General features: G+C 40.0%; 2 protein-coding genes across 3 annotated transcripts; one reads left to right on the top strand and one right to left on the bottom strand.

The window, feature by feature from the left end:
- Positions 1–184: 184 nt before the first annotated feature.
- On the bottom strand, positions 185–3,124 carry ccdc197 (coiled-coil domain containing 197). The gene is made up of 9 exons (XM_085142792.1): positions 2,509–3,124; positions 2,362–2,401; positions 1,934–2,110; positions 1,676–1,833; positions 1,505–1,587; positions 1,250–1,422; positions 1,047–1,157; positions 838–954; positions 185–760 (listed from the first exon to the last, which is right to left on the bottom strand). Exons 1-9 carry the CDS (start codon positions 2,610–2,612, stop codon positions 575–577), a joined length of 1,149 nt encoding a protein of 382 aa, XP_084998918.1. The 5' UTR covers positions 2,613–3,124; the 3' UTR covers positions 185–574.
- A 3,324-nt stretch (positions 3,125–6,448) lies between these two features.
- On the top strand, positions 6,449–12,949 carry LOC146496440 (ankyrin repeat and SOCS box protein 2-like). Of its 2 annotated transcripts, XM_085142787.1 has the most exons (9): positions 6,449–6,874; positions 7,275–7,476; positions 10,211–10,377; positions 10,533–10,688; positions 10,767–11,012; positions 11,100–11,271; positions 11,453–12,056; positions 12,144–12,297; positions 12,430–12,949. In XM_085142787.1, exons 2-9 carry the CDS (start codon positions 7,355–7,357, stop codon positions 12,558–12,560), a joined length of 1,752 nt encoding a protein of 583 aa, XP_084998913.1. In that variant the 5' UTR covers positions 6,449–6,874; positions 7,275–7,354; the 3' UTR covers positions 12,561–12,949. The 2 variants fall into 2 exon arrangements, with proteins under 2 accessions (XP_084998913.1, XP_084998912.1); XM_085142786.1 differs by lacking the exons at positions 6,449–6,874; positions 7,275–7,476 and adding an exon at positions 9,750–9,871.
- The last annotated feature ends 79 nt before the right edge of the window (positions 12,950–13,028 follow it).

Genomic DNA, 13,028 nt, shown 5'->3' with positions numbered 1-13,028 from the left:
ATCACCAAAGTAACAAGAAACTATAGCTTTTTACATCATTGTCGTGGCATCACAGGTTTTAACTCTGAAACGTGGGAAATGTGTGGCAATAGGGTCAAAGGAGATTTTATTGGCTGCTTGTTTTTGGTGTTTTGCATAATGCAAAGGTGGTGGATTGCTGTTGATTGAGTGAGCATTTACATAATTTGATTATGACCACTTTATTTTTATTTACTTTTTAAATAAAATCAACATTCACAGTACAATGTGCCCAAATCCAAATTTACAAGTTCGGATGATCTGTTAAACATGAGGATCTCATTTCAAACAGCTACGTTTTCATTTCCTTGTCTATGACGTCTTAAGTGCAAAGGTTGGTGCACAGATTTTTGAACCACTGAACAAATGTTATAAAGGCAAATAATGAAAAAAAAAATACATTATGTTGTCCTACAAGCTTTTTTTTTCTCAAGGTTTTGGTAACACTTCATTTGCTACGAAGTGGTAGCAAATGCTTCTTCCCACCTCAAGAACGAACTTCCACTCTCAACAAACCATAAGAGACAACACTGTGATGAATACTCAAACTACAACATCAACCAAATGTCTCACTCCTTCTGCTGACTTTACTTGAACTTTTGATTTGTGTTTTACTTCCAAAGCTTCTCATTGACCCCCTCTCTCTTTTGTTTGCCGCGGCGGTTGTGCTTGTCATCGAACTCCCCAACTCCATCATCCTCCTCGCTCTCCTCTCCGTGTCTACCTTGTCCAGAATGTACTCCTGAAAGAAATGGTCAGTCAAGATTTGGGTAAACTAAAAATGGACCCTAACAATCATCTCATCCTGCACGTAAATACCTTCACCATGTCCATCATTGTCAGCGCGTTCATCTTTTCCAGCGGTCCGTATTCTGGTAGGTAACACTGTTCTGCAAGGTTGCTGATGGCCATAAGAAGTCTTCCCACTTCTGTAACCTGAAACATGAAGGGCACACATGACATTATTTCTATCCAAAGTTCCCAAGATTAATGAGCAGGGTCACATCCAGCTAATCTGGAAGGCATACCTTCTCTCTGGATAAGTCTTGCTCCATCTGCAAGTTAACTTCTGCCTGCTTGTTCTTCTCTTTGAGGGTCTCTAACTCACTCTGCAGTTCAGACAGCTCTTTATTGGCCATCTGCAATACAGACAAAAACACATCAACCGCTATAAACTGCAGTACTGCTATGAAGACATGATACATCTAACATCCGTATTTGTATATCTGACCAGTTTCTTTACGCTGTGTTCCTCCTTCATATTCTGCAGCTGCCGCTGGCCTTCCTCCACCTCCACCTCCATACGTTGCAAACGTTGCAGCAGCTCCTGGTGTGTGATGGATAAGGTCTCATGACGCCGAATGATGGGCATGACTAGAGATTCAGACCCGTCGTCGAGGTAATCTGAAACGGACTGTGCGCTTTACTCAACAGGCTAAACAAAGCAAGTTCATTTGAAGGCTCAATAATGAGGATTTGAACTTACTGCTGGGGAGATAATCTCGTGTTTTTATCAAATAATCCTCATAGATTTTGTATTTTGCCACTCTCTCCTTTAAAACGTGCCTCCTGCAAATTAAACCATGGCAAAGCCGGGCTTAAAAAACAGCTTCATGAAAGAAATCTTTAAATTAAAAACAACATTTTAAGGTCACACCTGTCTCTGAATCCTTTAAGCTGTTCTGTCAAATCTTTTATCTGCTGCTTTTTAAAAATGTTTTGCGCCCGTGAAGCTTCACAGCTCTTTAACGCTCTGCGTCGCTTTACTTCATTCTCAGCTACGAACTTCTCAAATTTCCCTACTTTTTCTTTAGTCTGCATGAAAAGAAAAGACAAAAGCCAGCCACATTAGGACAGTCTCTTTCAGATGATGGATAACTACTACTGCTTCTCATTTAAGTTGGTCTCAGCTCACCTCTTGTAGTTTTATTTCAAGGTCAGACCTTCGCTGAGCTAGGGCCTCCATGCAGGCTTTAAAATCCAGCTGTTTAAGTGCAAGTCGCTTCTCCACCTCATCCAGCTCTGCCTGTTTCTTCAGAACCAGGGTCTTTTGCAAAGTAGTCACTCCTGCCTCCAAGACTCTGCTCGAAGGCTACACACACACACACACACACACACACACACACACACACACACACACACACACACACAACCAGAACCACTCAGATGCTTTGATGCTGAAACATTTGCAGGGTGCATTTATGTAAAACGCCTCAAAAGAAAAGTTACCAAGTGGTTTAAAAGAAGAAGTAAAATCAAATAGAATTAAAGGTATAAAGCAGGAAATAGAAGAAATAGAACCTGTGGAAGTGAGACTATTTTCTGTGAAGGCACAAATCTTACCACTTTTAAAACTGGTATGTGATTGGCATCGTCTTCCCTTCTGTGTGTGAAGAGAAAACTGTCAGTAACAGTCTAAGACAGTAAAGGCATGTATGAATGGGTAGGACATCAGACGTAACTTGCTGATCCTCAAAACCACGGGCCTACCTGGTGTCCTGCGACTGTGTCACAAAAATGTTGTTTACTCGATTTCCCACCTGGAGTTTTTGACCAGGACTGTTCTCTAAAACAGGAAGAGAATGCGTCGTCATGTCTTTTAGTGGATTTGTCGCTGATGCGTAAAGAATTGTCTTCTGGTGTTCTTCGTTTAAACGAACAGAAGAACAATCGGGGATCTTTTCCGGATGTTTTTTCTTGGATTCGCGTTGCTGTTACCTAGTGACCAGGGGCCAAACAACAGGGAATGTACCGGGATCGTTTCTTTGTTGTCATGGCAAAAGCAGGGAAGCCTCGGCTTGGTTACCGACCGAGAGAGAGCGGGAGAACGCGAAGAGTGCTCACTCCGTCCCGGTTCCTGCAAAGCCTGAAACATGTTGTGAAAACCTGACCGCAAAAATATGGATCAGAGTTGTCCTTGTAGCTTTCAGTGTGTTCATTTTAAAGATCATTTTACTTATAATTAGTTGCTTTTAAAAAAGAATAATTACAGAACAATACTTTTACATATGCACATGCTTGCAATTACTTGTTGTGTTCTCAGAAATGATCAAAAGTAAAGACAAAGAGGCTTCTGGTAAATATAAAATCTATTTTAGTAATTCTTTAATTACAAAAAAACCCGTAAAAGTTATTGTTGCCTTTTTACATTTCTTTTTTATTCTTACTTCAATTAGCTTAAAGAGAATTACAAACTTAATGTAATTATGTTTTACAGACGTTTAAATATTGCTATGAATTAATAAACAAACACCTGGAAGGATTGTAGATGCCTCCACAAAGAGCTCGCATTAAAAATTTGCTGCTATTCGGATTTTAACAGCTAGACGTGACTTCCACTGAGCTCTATGAATTCATTAAAACCTAAATTATAAAGCAAGGGAAACGGCAAATCCTCCTGCTTTCCAACCTTTAGGCATGTGTTAAATGTTAAAATATACTAAGTTTTCAACTTTAAATAATTACTTTCATTTTGTAACTGAAGAAGTTAAAATTTCCACCTTAAACAAAGCAAATTTAGTCAAATTTAATGTTAAAATGCACATGAGGAAACTCTTCCTCCTCAGTAGATGGTGCTAAAGTATGCACTACCATCATTCTGCAAAGGAAGGTCAAAAGAACATTCAAGGAAAGTCACAATGATAGTCACAAAATTCATTTGATTAGAAAATTTGAAAAAAGAAAATGATATAAAATGCCATGAAAAATGAAGTAAATTGATCCAGAAGAGTCTCGCTGTATGGCAGTGAAATATGTGAAGGTGGTGCAGAATAAATATGAGAATAGAGGGGCAGTGTGACGTGTGCAGTAGAAGTGATAGATGGGTTCAAGGTGGAGGTGGGATTACATCAGGGATCAGCCCTGAGCCCCATCTTGTGTGCAATAGTGTCGGACAGGTTGACAGATGAGCTCAGGCAGGAGTCTCGTGGACGATGATGCTTGTAGATGACGTTGTGACCTGTATTGATTTGATGCCAAGCCAAATCCTTTGAGATGCAGTTGTGACATTTTACTTGTTCTTATCAAAGGCTCCTCTCAGGAGACCATAGTGACAATTTAATATACTCTCAAAACACATACAGGTAACAAATAAGAGGACATCAGGACTGTCCTTGCGTCTCACAAGAGTGGGAAAACTCTGGAATAGCTGCTGGTATGTTGTTTGGACTACTGCACTTTATAGTCACAATGCTGAGTTTGAGGATACCTTTGACTGACTGCAGCTGCTGTCTAGCTTGTCTTGGCGTTTAGAAGCAGCAAGCTTTCAAAGAAAACAAGTATGAGTGAGCCGAGTCTTGCTCGACTACATTCCTGTAAAACATTTTACTAATTTTACTTCCTTATGCCACCACGCATTATCTTCATAATTGTTTTTAAAACCCCAAAATTCACATTAATTGTTTTCTACATGAAAATACATTAAGGACTTGTGTTGCTGTGTTACTGGTCCAGCAGTATGTTTGTGAGTCCTGTGCGTTTGTGTGTCACATGCTTATTGTGTTAACTGAAAGTCCAGTTTTGTAACTGTGTGTTTACTGAGAAAACAGACACTTGGTTAAAGACGTACACTAAAAAAAAATATTCTTCACCTTTTATAATATGAAACAATAATTTTGAGTAAAATACAATTGAATTATACAAAATCAAAGGTTTATTTATTCAAATAATGAATCATTAAAGAAAAATGTGCTTGAATTTATACCAATGAAGTTCATTTATTGGACCAAATTTCATAAAATGTAACATCTATATTGCACTTATGTAACAAAATTCCAGGTAAAGTTTACATGTAATTAAATTTCATTTCAGCCGTAACATTTCTGAGTGTGTGTTGTTATTAACCTACTGCTTTTAAAAAATATTTAAAATTGATAAGAATTCAAAGTTGTAGTTTGTTGTAACAAGGGAAAAGGAGAAGCAAGAGGAAGAGCCTTTTCCATAAGATGGAGAGCAGCTAAAAAATAAAAGGGCAGTGGTAGTCAAGGAGTCCAAAACTCAAGAGTAGAACGTAACATTTATTTATAATAAAACAAGCCCAGGGCATATAAAAAAAAATAAGCTAAAACCAAGCTAGAAGTCTGACTTTTACATTGTATTTACAGGTCCAACAGACCTTGAACAGCTGCTCTAACCCTTACAGAAATCACTGTTTTCACCAGTTATGTCTTGCTTGCCTGGAAAGGCCTTCTTACTGGGCCCAACTCCTCCACTATATCCGACACCAGTTCCACAGATGAGTCCAGGGCGAATCTCCTTGGCATCCATCCTGTTGCACCGCTAAACCTCTGTTGTTCTCAACTTTATGCCACTTCTGTGACTCCTGTCATGCTCTAGGACAAAGGCACTTTTAAATATACAAAAAAACACTCCGGGATTCCCTGTTACAACATGATAGTTACAACATAAGAGTAACTCTAATGTTCAGCTTTGTGGAAACTGTCAAAGGTACAGATTCCCTGGTACTGAACACCATCTGTGTTGTCCTGTCCTGACTTGTTTTTACAGGACGTTGGTTGTTTCTTGTTCTTTGCAGGCGTTCGAAGCTTAGATATCTATCTACACATAGTCTTTGAATGCAGTGATACACAACATCACTGATATCAGTCTACGTTTTTCCAATGACACGTGGCTGATTAATGTGAGATGTACCATAAATAGACTTTTCTTTTGTTAACAAACAAACAGCGTGGACATCAGCTGAAAAGCCGTTTCACGAAAACTCCCTGTTCAGATCCATGTTTGCTTCCGAGGGGCTCAGCCTATATCTTTGAAATGTTACTTCTCACACACTCACAAGAGGACCTACACACTTCTTGTTAGACCGTCATCTTCTACAGGTTACAAAGGACACCAAATGAATGGTAATAGTGGTTTAACACGAAAATGAGTTCACTCCAATAAAAATCTGGAACTGGAGCAGAGCCACTAATAATTATAAACAAACCACCCCATCACTGTTATAATTGTAGTTACAGCTGAAAAGTCCCTGACAATTCTGCAAGAAAGCTCTATAATAGCTACATCCAACAACTAGCAATGTAAACCTAGATTACCATTGACTGCAATGTATCTGTATATGTGTGTGTGTAGGTATGTGTGCAGACATGTGTCTTTATTCAGGTGGACTTGTGTGCATTTGTGTGTACACACATATAAATCAGGTTGATTTTGGGTTTACTTTTTATTGCTATCCCTCTTTTATCCTGTCTTTTTCAACTTGTCTTGTTTTACTTGTTGTATGTCCATGTCCCATATGGATGTTGGTTAAAAATAATAATTTATTAATAATTTATTTTTTTAAAAGAGCAAATGCACTGGTATATCACAGGGAAAGAAAACCTCATGAACGTCATCATAAAAGCTTGAAGAAACTGTCAGAGTCCCTGATTTACTGGTACTGAATATGCCTGTTTTGTTTCCTGTCCTGACATGTTAGTATGTCATGACAGGATGGTGCTTTTTTTTGCAGGTGTTTGAGACATACATGTGTTTTCATATGTATTGGTTTGACTTTGTTGGGGAAAGATCGCAGATTACCCGGGAATTTGCAATAGAGCCCGTTTGCGTGGTTGAAAATAAATATGTCGAAGGACTCGTTCGTCGTCATAAAACTATGAGGCCACTTCCAGTTTCAATAGAGGAAGCGCTTTTTAAAAACATTTCGGAAGAAGTAATTGTGAAACAATCTGTTGTCATTCTGCTTGTTCTTCAGACTCATTTTTGCACTTCACACAGTCGCAGCAAGAGGTGATGCATGTTATGACAGAATTCTTTAGACTGTCTGATTAGGATTAACATATTTGTTCTACAAAGTAACTCATATTTTGTGCATAAGGAGAAAGAACAATGTCATGTGGTGAGTCTATCAAGCTGTTTTTTGGGGGGGATTTTTTCTACTTAATTTAATTCTAATTGTCTCTGTCATTGTTTTGTAAAATTTATCATGCCCTGTAATCTCAGCTTCATGTTTTTTTGTTATCCTTCTGTTGCATAACTCACTAACACTACACACACCAGCACCTTCTCTGGAACAGCAGTACCAAGTGGAACATAACACTGCTGAACATGTCCTTAAAAGGCATCCCCCCTCACTGCCTGAGGTCGCTGCTCTCTGATTTATGGCCTTTGCAGATTTCAGCTCTTTTATATGAGTTAGGTCACTAATTCACGTGGGATGTGTGTATTATACTGTGCCTGTGATTTTATTGCTGCTGTTGATGTTCTAACTTCTATTTTCCAACTTCTATTATGAATAGTGTTCACTCATCTATGAAAAGACAACAGCATATTTTGAGGTGTTCTGCACTTAAGACTGGACAACAAATCTCCTTCTGTGATGATTGCAGTCCAAAAAGCTGGGTCTCTTTACCAGAGACTAAACAGTGACATCAAAGACAGGCTGGCTGGATGCTCCCTGACTTTCCACACTTCACAAAACACAACAACCAACCTGCTCAGGTAAGAAAAGATGCTATCGCTTCTTAACGCTTAACAATTTAACATTATCTTGTCACCAAATACCGCAAATGCTATTCCTAATCTTTTTTTAGTGAAACATAGAGATAGTTATTATTATATTTTTGAGCATGGCACAGCGTGAAATGCCTCCGTGACGTATCAGTATATCTAAATAGCCGTCAAGATGAAAACAAAAGACATGAAAGAAAAGCGCCGGTCTGTGCTGACTGCCTTAGTGTTGCTTGTTAAAAAAGCAGAGTTACTACAAGTTTTCTGATGGTGAAGAGCCTCAATGGGCTATTTTTGTGGAGGCTCAATGAAAACAACATTAATTAAAAGGATGTATTTGAGTAGTAAGTGGAGGTAAAATCATCACGTTTTATAGTTATTTTACCATACATGTGATGCAAATGTTAAGATGTCTAAAGCTTAAAGACACACAAATAAAACAGCACCAATAGCATTAATGTGTAGTGCTCACAGGTGGCGTTAAGGAGGTCTTTCTGTCCCTACAAGACTGTTTTTACTGTACAGGGAAGCAACTTGTTAACACACAAATATTCAGGTCTAGAGTACACCGAGATTTACTTCCTTGAGAGTCTCTCAAGTTCAGTGGCAAAACCTTTCACTCTTGTGGAGAAACTGAAACCTGTTAAATGAGATTTAGTGATTAGACGACACTCACAAGCCACATGCTCAGACATGTGAGTCAAAATAAGCAAATGAGTTCTGAGCTGCACAGAGGCCATAAACAAAGGCACTAATCAATATGTGGTGCCTGTAGAATCATAGATGAAAGCTTTGTTACACATTGTTTCATAAGGTTGGCTGACAAAGTATGAGGCTGAAAAAAAAGCTGATAAATAATAACGTGGATTTTATTCATGGACTGGTCACTTTTGAGATTTTTGCTTCAATAGCATATTTTTTTGAAGTGATATAAAAAATATTTTAAAAATCTAGTGGTAAAAAAAAGTGTAAATGAAATAAAAACGGAATTACAAACACAGTTTTATATCCAACGTTCAGCATTCCGTTATGGAAATGTATGCAAACTGACTTAGATTTACATAGATTCATAGCTTCATTTTCATAGTTAAGCATAACATTTGCCGTGTGTGTGTGTGTGCGTGTGTGTGTGTGTGTGTGTGTGTGTGTGTGCCAACATCTGACACCAATACACCACTGTGTTTAGCATTTGTTCTCCTCTGTGATGGATCGCCATTCTGACTATAGATGTTCCCTCAAAGACTTTATCTAAAATCTCCCATAAGTGTATATTTAGGCTGAGAGCTCGTGATACCCAGAGGGCACCCTCATAAGCGGATAAAGATGTTTACTCAGAACTCATTTTGAATTAATTTGCAGTCACCCTTCCCTCCAAGAGGACATGTGAACCCAAACAACGCCCACAAAATGCCTCCATCCCACAACATAACAGGGCCACTGGACCCCCTCATTATACGGTCAATAGTTCTATTTTTTCCTCTAATATGTCACCCATCTCCACATGGTTGAGCAAAAACACCACTTATAGACACTTGACTCATCGGTGCCCCCAACAGGACTTAAATTGTAAAAATCTCGAAGACATAAGAAGGAAAATATGATCTTTGGCATCATTTAATACGCTGGTATCTTCTGATAAATAAGCTACCTGAGCTATAACAGTGTCTTCGTCGCTGGAGTGAAGATATTACGCAGGCCACGCCTCTAGCTGCCATGAAGGACGCAGAGGTCACATCCTCGGTATTTTTCTGGGAATTTAGGGTGGTGGAGGGTATTATTATTCAACATCTATTCAACAGCTATATGTGTTGACGTTTGGAGTCTGTTTATCAAAAAAAAAAAAAATTTATTTTTTATTTTTTTATTTATGTATTGCTCCCTTTTTTCTAGGGACATTAGGCCACCGCCTATCGCTTATAATACAGTCAATGTGCACAGGCTTTTCAAAATGGAGTAGTGATTAATGGTTCGTTGTGGGGGTCTCTGTTTATCTTCTGCAGTTGTCACATATCAGTCTCGTTATCTAACTTGGAAACCAGCCAGTAAAGACGAAAAGAGCTGGCCTTACACTGCATTATCTCCAGGGCTGTTTCTCTTATCTTTAAACGTCCGAGTCTTCTGACATATATGGATAAGTCCGTCATCCTGCCGCCTGACAATACAGTCCCAAAATAATCTGAGAGACCACAGCTGAGCCCCGCTCGGCTCTGCGCGCTGCTCCGCCGACGACCTGGGAAGGAAAACAGCAAAATCTACCTTCAGTAATGACGAAATTCAGCTACTCTGACTATTTGTCTCAGTTCCGTTATGCCGGTAATAAAGCTGTGTCGCGACTGCGAGGGGATATGAGAGGAGACAATGAGAGCGACGGCGCGTCAGAGCCGGAGTGAGTCTTTTATTGTTGTGTGGGCTATTTGAGGCTGCCTGTGTGTGTGTGTGTGTGTGTGTGTGTGTGTGCGTGCGTGTGTGTGTGTGTGTGTTTCAGAGTGAGGGTGCTGGTGGCTCTTGTGTGCAACTTCTGCATAAATAGCAAAAATAAAAATCACACATCCTGGATTACTAAGAGCAAAATCAGCTGTTTTTTCTACTTCTATGACGATAATCACCTTATGTACAGATTTTAGGGTCAGTGCTGCCTTTGCCATCAGGATCTGGTGTCTTTCTAAAAATACACTTGATTGTATTCAGACTACTTAATGTTTTAGGGGTTTTCTCTCCTTTCAAGGGATGTTGATCCTGTGGTCTGTGCCATCAAAAGAGGGGATGTGGAAACTGTCAAAAATCTGACAGCCTCTTCTCACTGGGTGCTGAAGGAGAACAATGATGGATGGATACCTTTGCATGATGCTGCCTACTGTGGACAGGCTGAGTGCTTGAAGACCCTTTTAAAGGGTAGGTGATTGAAAGTCTCAAAGAATTATCCCAGAAATGTAATTTGTCACCCTTGAATGAATCACATGTTAAGAAAAGACACTTAAATCTATTGCGGGAGGACTTTTAAAATGCCATGTGTGCTTGTTTTGTTTAATGTGTATTTTCTGTTCTAGCCCTTCCAGGCTCAGTAGACAAGCGCACATTGCAGGAGCAGACGGCCTTGCTGCTTGCGGTGTCTTGTGAACACTTGGCCTGTGTGCAGTGTCTTTTGGAAGCAGGTGCTGACCCTGACATCAGCAGCAAGAGCAAAGAAACACCTTTGTACAAAGGTACAGCTGTGGGCTAAGAATTTCTTACAACAGCTCATATGAAGCCAGGCTGACTCGTGTCTTTTTGTGTCTGTCCAGCATGCGAGCTTGAGAACATAGACATGGTGAACCTTCTTCTCTCTTATGGGGCCACTGTGAACCAGCGGTGTGCCCAGGGCTGGACAGCCCTTCATGAGGCTGTATCGAGAAACAACACAGAGATCTGTGAGATACTGTTAAGAGCTGGGGCTATAATTAATCCATCTAATACCTACACCATCGCTCCACTGGTTGTAGCAGCTCAGCAAGGACAGATGAGGACACTGTGTTACCTTATTGAGAAAGGTACAAAAAAATTCCAGGTTTTTCATGTTTATGATTTCAATGAAATTATATTATAAAAGAATGATGATTGTTTTTTGTTTATTTTAGGTGCAGATGTCAACACGCAGACATGCGATGGGGTTACGGCGCTGCATGAAGCGAGTAAAAATGGCCACACGGAAATTGCGGCCCTTCTGTTGACTAAAAATGCAGATGCCAACAAACCGACAAGCTCAGGACTGCTGCCTTTGCACATCGCTGCCCAGTATGGACATGACAAGTAAGTTCGAATACTAACACTTTAAAAAAAATACTGATTAGTGTGTAAAATTTGTATTCATATCCTGAAATTATTGTTAAAATATGCAATGGAGCGGATGTTGTAAGTGGCGCTGTAAGCTCTAACTTCTCTGTATTTGTTGTGTTAACTTTACATTAACATCCTTTTGCTTTGTTTTCAGGATTGTATCTCTGCTCGTCTCGGTGACAAGTCGAGCCATGCTCCGGCACAGTTGGATCAGCCCCCTCCACCTGGCAGCAGAGCACAACAGACACACTGTAGCAGCTGTGCTACTGAAGACAGGTGCAGATGTAAACGCCACACTGCCCCACAGCCACTCCATCAAGTATGCCGATCGACGCACTACAGCCCTCTACTTTGCTATTGCTAACGGCAGCACCGAAACAGCAGAGGCGTTGCTTAATGCCGGTGCTAGTCTAAGCCTGGATCCAGTCAGCCCTCTGCTAATGGCTGTGCGTCAGGGTTGTGTCAGCACTGTGTCTTTACTGCTGGAAAGAGGAGCTAATGTAAATGCAAGCATCCCAACATGTACTACCACATTCCCAGCTCTTGTTGCACTTTGTCAGAATAATCTGCCTCTACTCAAGTGCCTTCTGGACAATGGCTGTGATGCGTTCTCCTGTTTTACGTGTGCTTATGGCAGTGCCCCTCACCCAGCTGCAGGACAATCCGATATAATAACTGCTGGCAGTAACGGATATGCTTTGCAGAATGGCAGCATGCTTCCTCTAAATTGCAATGAGCCTTCAGAGAGGATAACACAGGTATGCAAAAAGAGCAAAAAGTTGGTCATAACAAAAATATGCATGTTCTTTTTCAGTAATGTAAATTTATATGATTTTCTTCTTTAGTTCTGCGAGTGGATCTCAACGCCAGTAATGAGTAAATGGGCAGGGCCAATTATAGACTTGCTGCTAGAGTATGTTGGCCATGTTCAGCTGTGCAGCAAGCTCACTGAACTGCTGGACAGCCGTGAAGAATGGCACGTTGTCAAGAGGAAGTTGTGTAAGTATCAGATGGAAACATGTCTCTTTCACTCTTTTCTTTCATGTCCTCACACGTCCGTTGAATGCAAATGTGGTCCACAAGGAAGCAAGCGACAAGCCTCTTTATCTTTCCTTTTTGTCTTGTCTTTAGTGTCACCATGTCCACTGCTGCACCTCTGTAGATTAAAGATTCGGACCCAGATGGGGGGACACAGACTGAGATCCATCCCAAGCGTACCTCTGCCAAACAGACTGATTAGATACCTGAGCCACGTTGACTGACTTTAAAATGAACCTCACGCAATATAGTCCTCAGAGATAAGACTATATTTATCTTCTTGTGGTTCTTTTTTTAGTCGTGTCTGATATCTTGAATGTGTAAATGTTCCTCTCAAAGAAATTTTATGTGTATAAATATCTATTTATAATATATGTGAAGTGACAATAAGCCTCTTTAATCTGTCCTTCAAAATGTGTGTGTGTGTGTGTGTGTGTGTGTGTGTGTGTGTGTGTGTGTGTGTGTGTGTGTGTGTGTGCGTGTGTGTGTGTGTGTGTGTGTGTGTTTTCCCTTTGGAGAAAGCTTTAGCAAAAGGTAAAAATGATCTTGTGCCCAAAGGAGTTTTTAAGGGAAGTTGAATCATTTATTTAAAAATAAAAGTCATTGTTTCAAATGTGCCTATCAAACATTACTTTGACAAAGAAAGGCGATTCTCATACTTAAAAGAGGAAACTAAAACAGGATGTTTGGAT

This window comes from Neolamprologus multifasciatus, chromosome 19 (assembly GCF_963576455.1).
Source record: "Neolamprologus multifasciatus chromosome 19, fNeoMul1.2, whole genome shotgun sequence".
Taxonomy (NCBI): Eukaryota; Metazoa; Chordata; class Actinopteri; order Cichliformes; family Cichlidae; genus Neolamprologus; species Neolamprologus multifasciatus.
This window is presented reverse-complemented; position numbering and strand designations above follow the sequence as displayed.

What these genes read in the sequence shown, in the direction of transcription:
- ccdc197 (XM_085142792.1), bottom strand. Translation starts at nt 2,612, where the DNA reads ATGACGACGCATTCTCTTCCTGTTTTAGAGAACAGTCCTGGTCAAAAA. An exon ending in ACACAGTCGCAGGACACCAG is followed by an intron (nt 2,402 to 2,508) that starts GTAGGCCCGTGG and finishes CTTCACACACAG; the next exon opens with AAGGGAAGACGATGCCAATC. An exon ending in CAATGATGGACATGGTGAAG is followed by an intron (nt 761 to 837) that starts GTATTTACGTGC and finishes CATTTCTTTCAG; the next exon opens with GAGTACATTCTGGACAAGGT.
- LOC146496440 (XM_085142787.1), top strand. Translation starts at nt 7,355, where the DNA reads ATGATTGCAGTCCAAAAAGCTGGGTCTCTTTACCAGAGACTAAACAGT. An exon ending in AGAAACACCTTTGTACAAAG is followed by an intron (nt 10,689 to 10,766) that starts GTACAGCTGTGG and finishes GTGTCTGTCCAG; the next exon opens with CATGCGAGCTTGAGAACATA. An exon ending in CTTCAGAGAGGATAACACAG is followed by an intron (nt 12,057 to 12,143) that starts GTATGCAAAAAG and finishes TTTCTTCTTTAG; the next exon opens with TTCTGCGAGTGGATCTCAAC.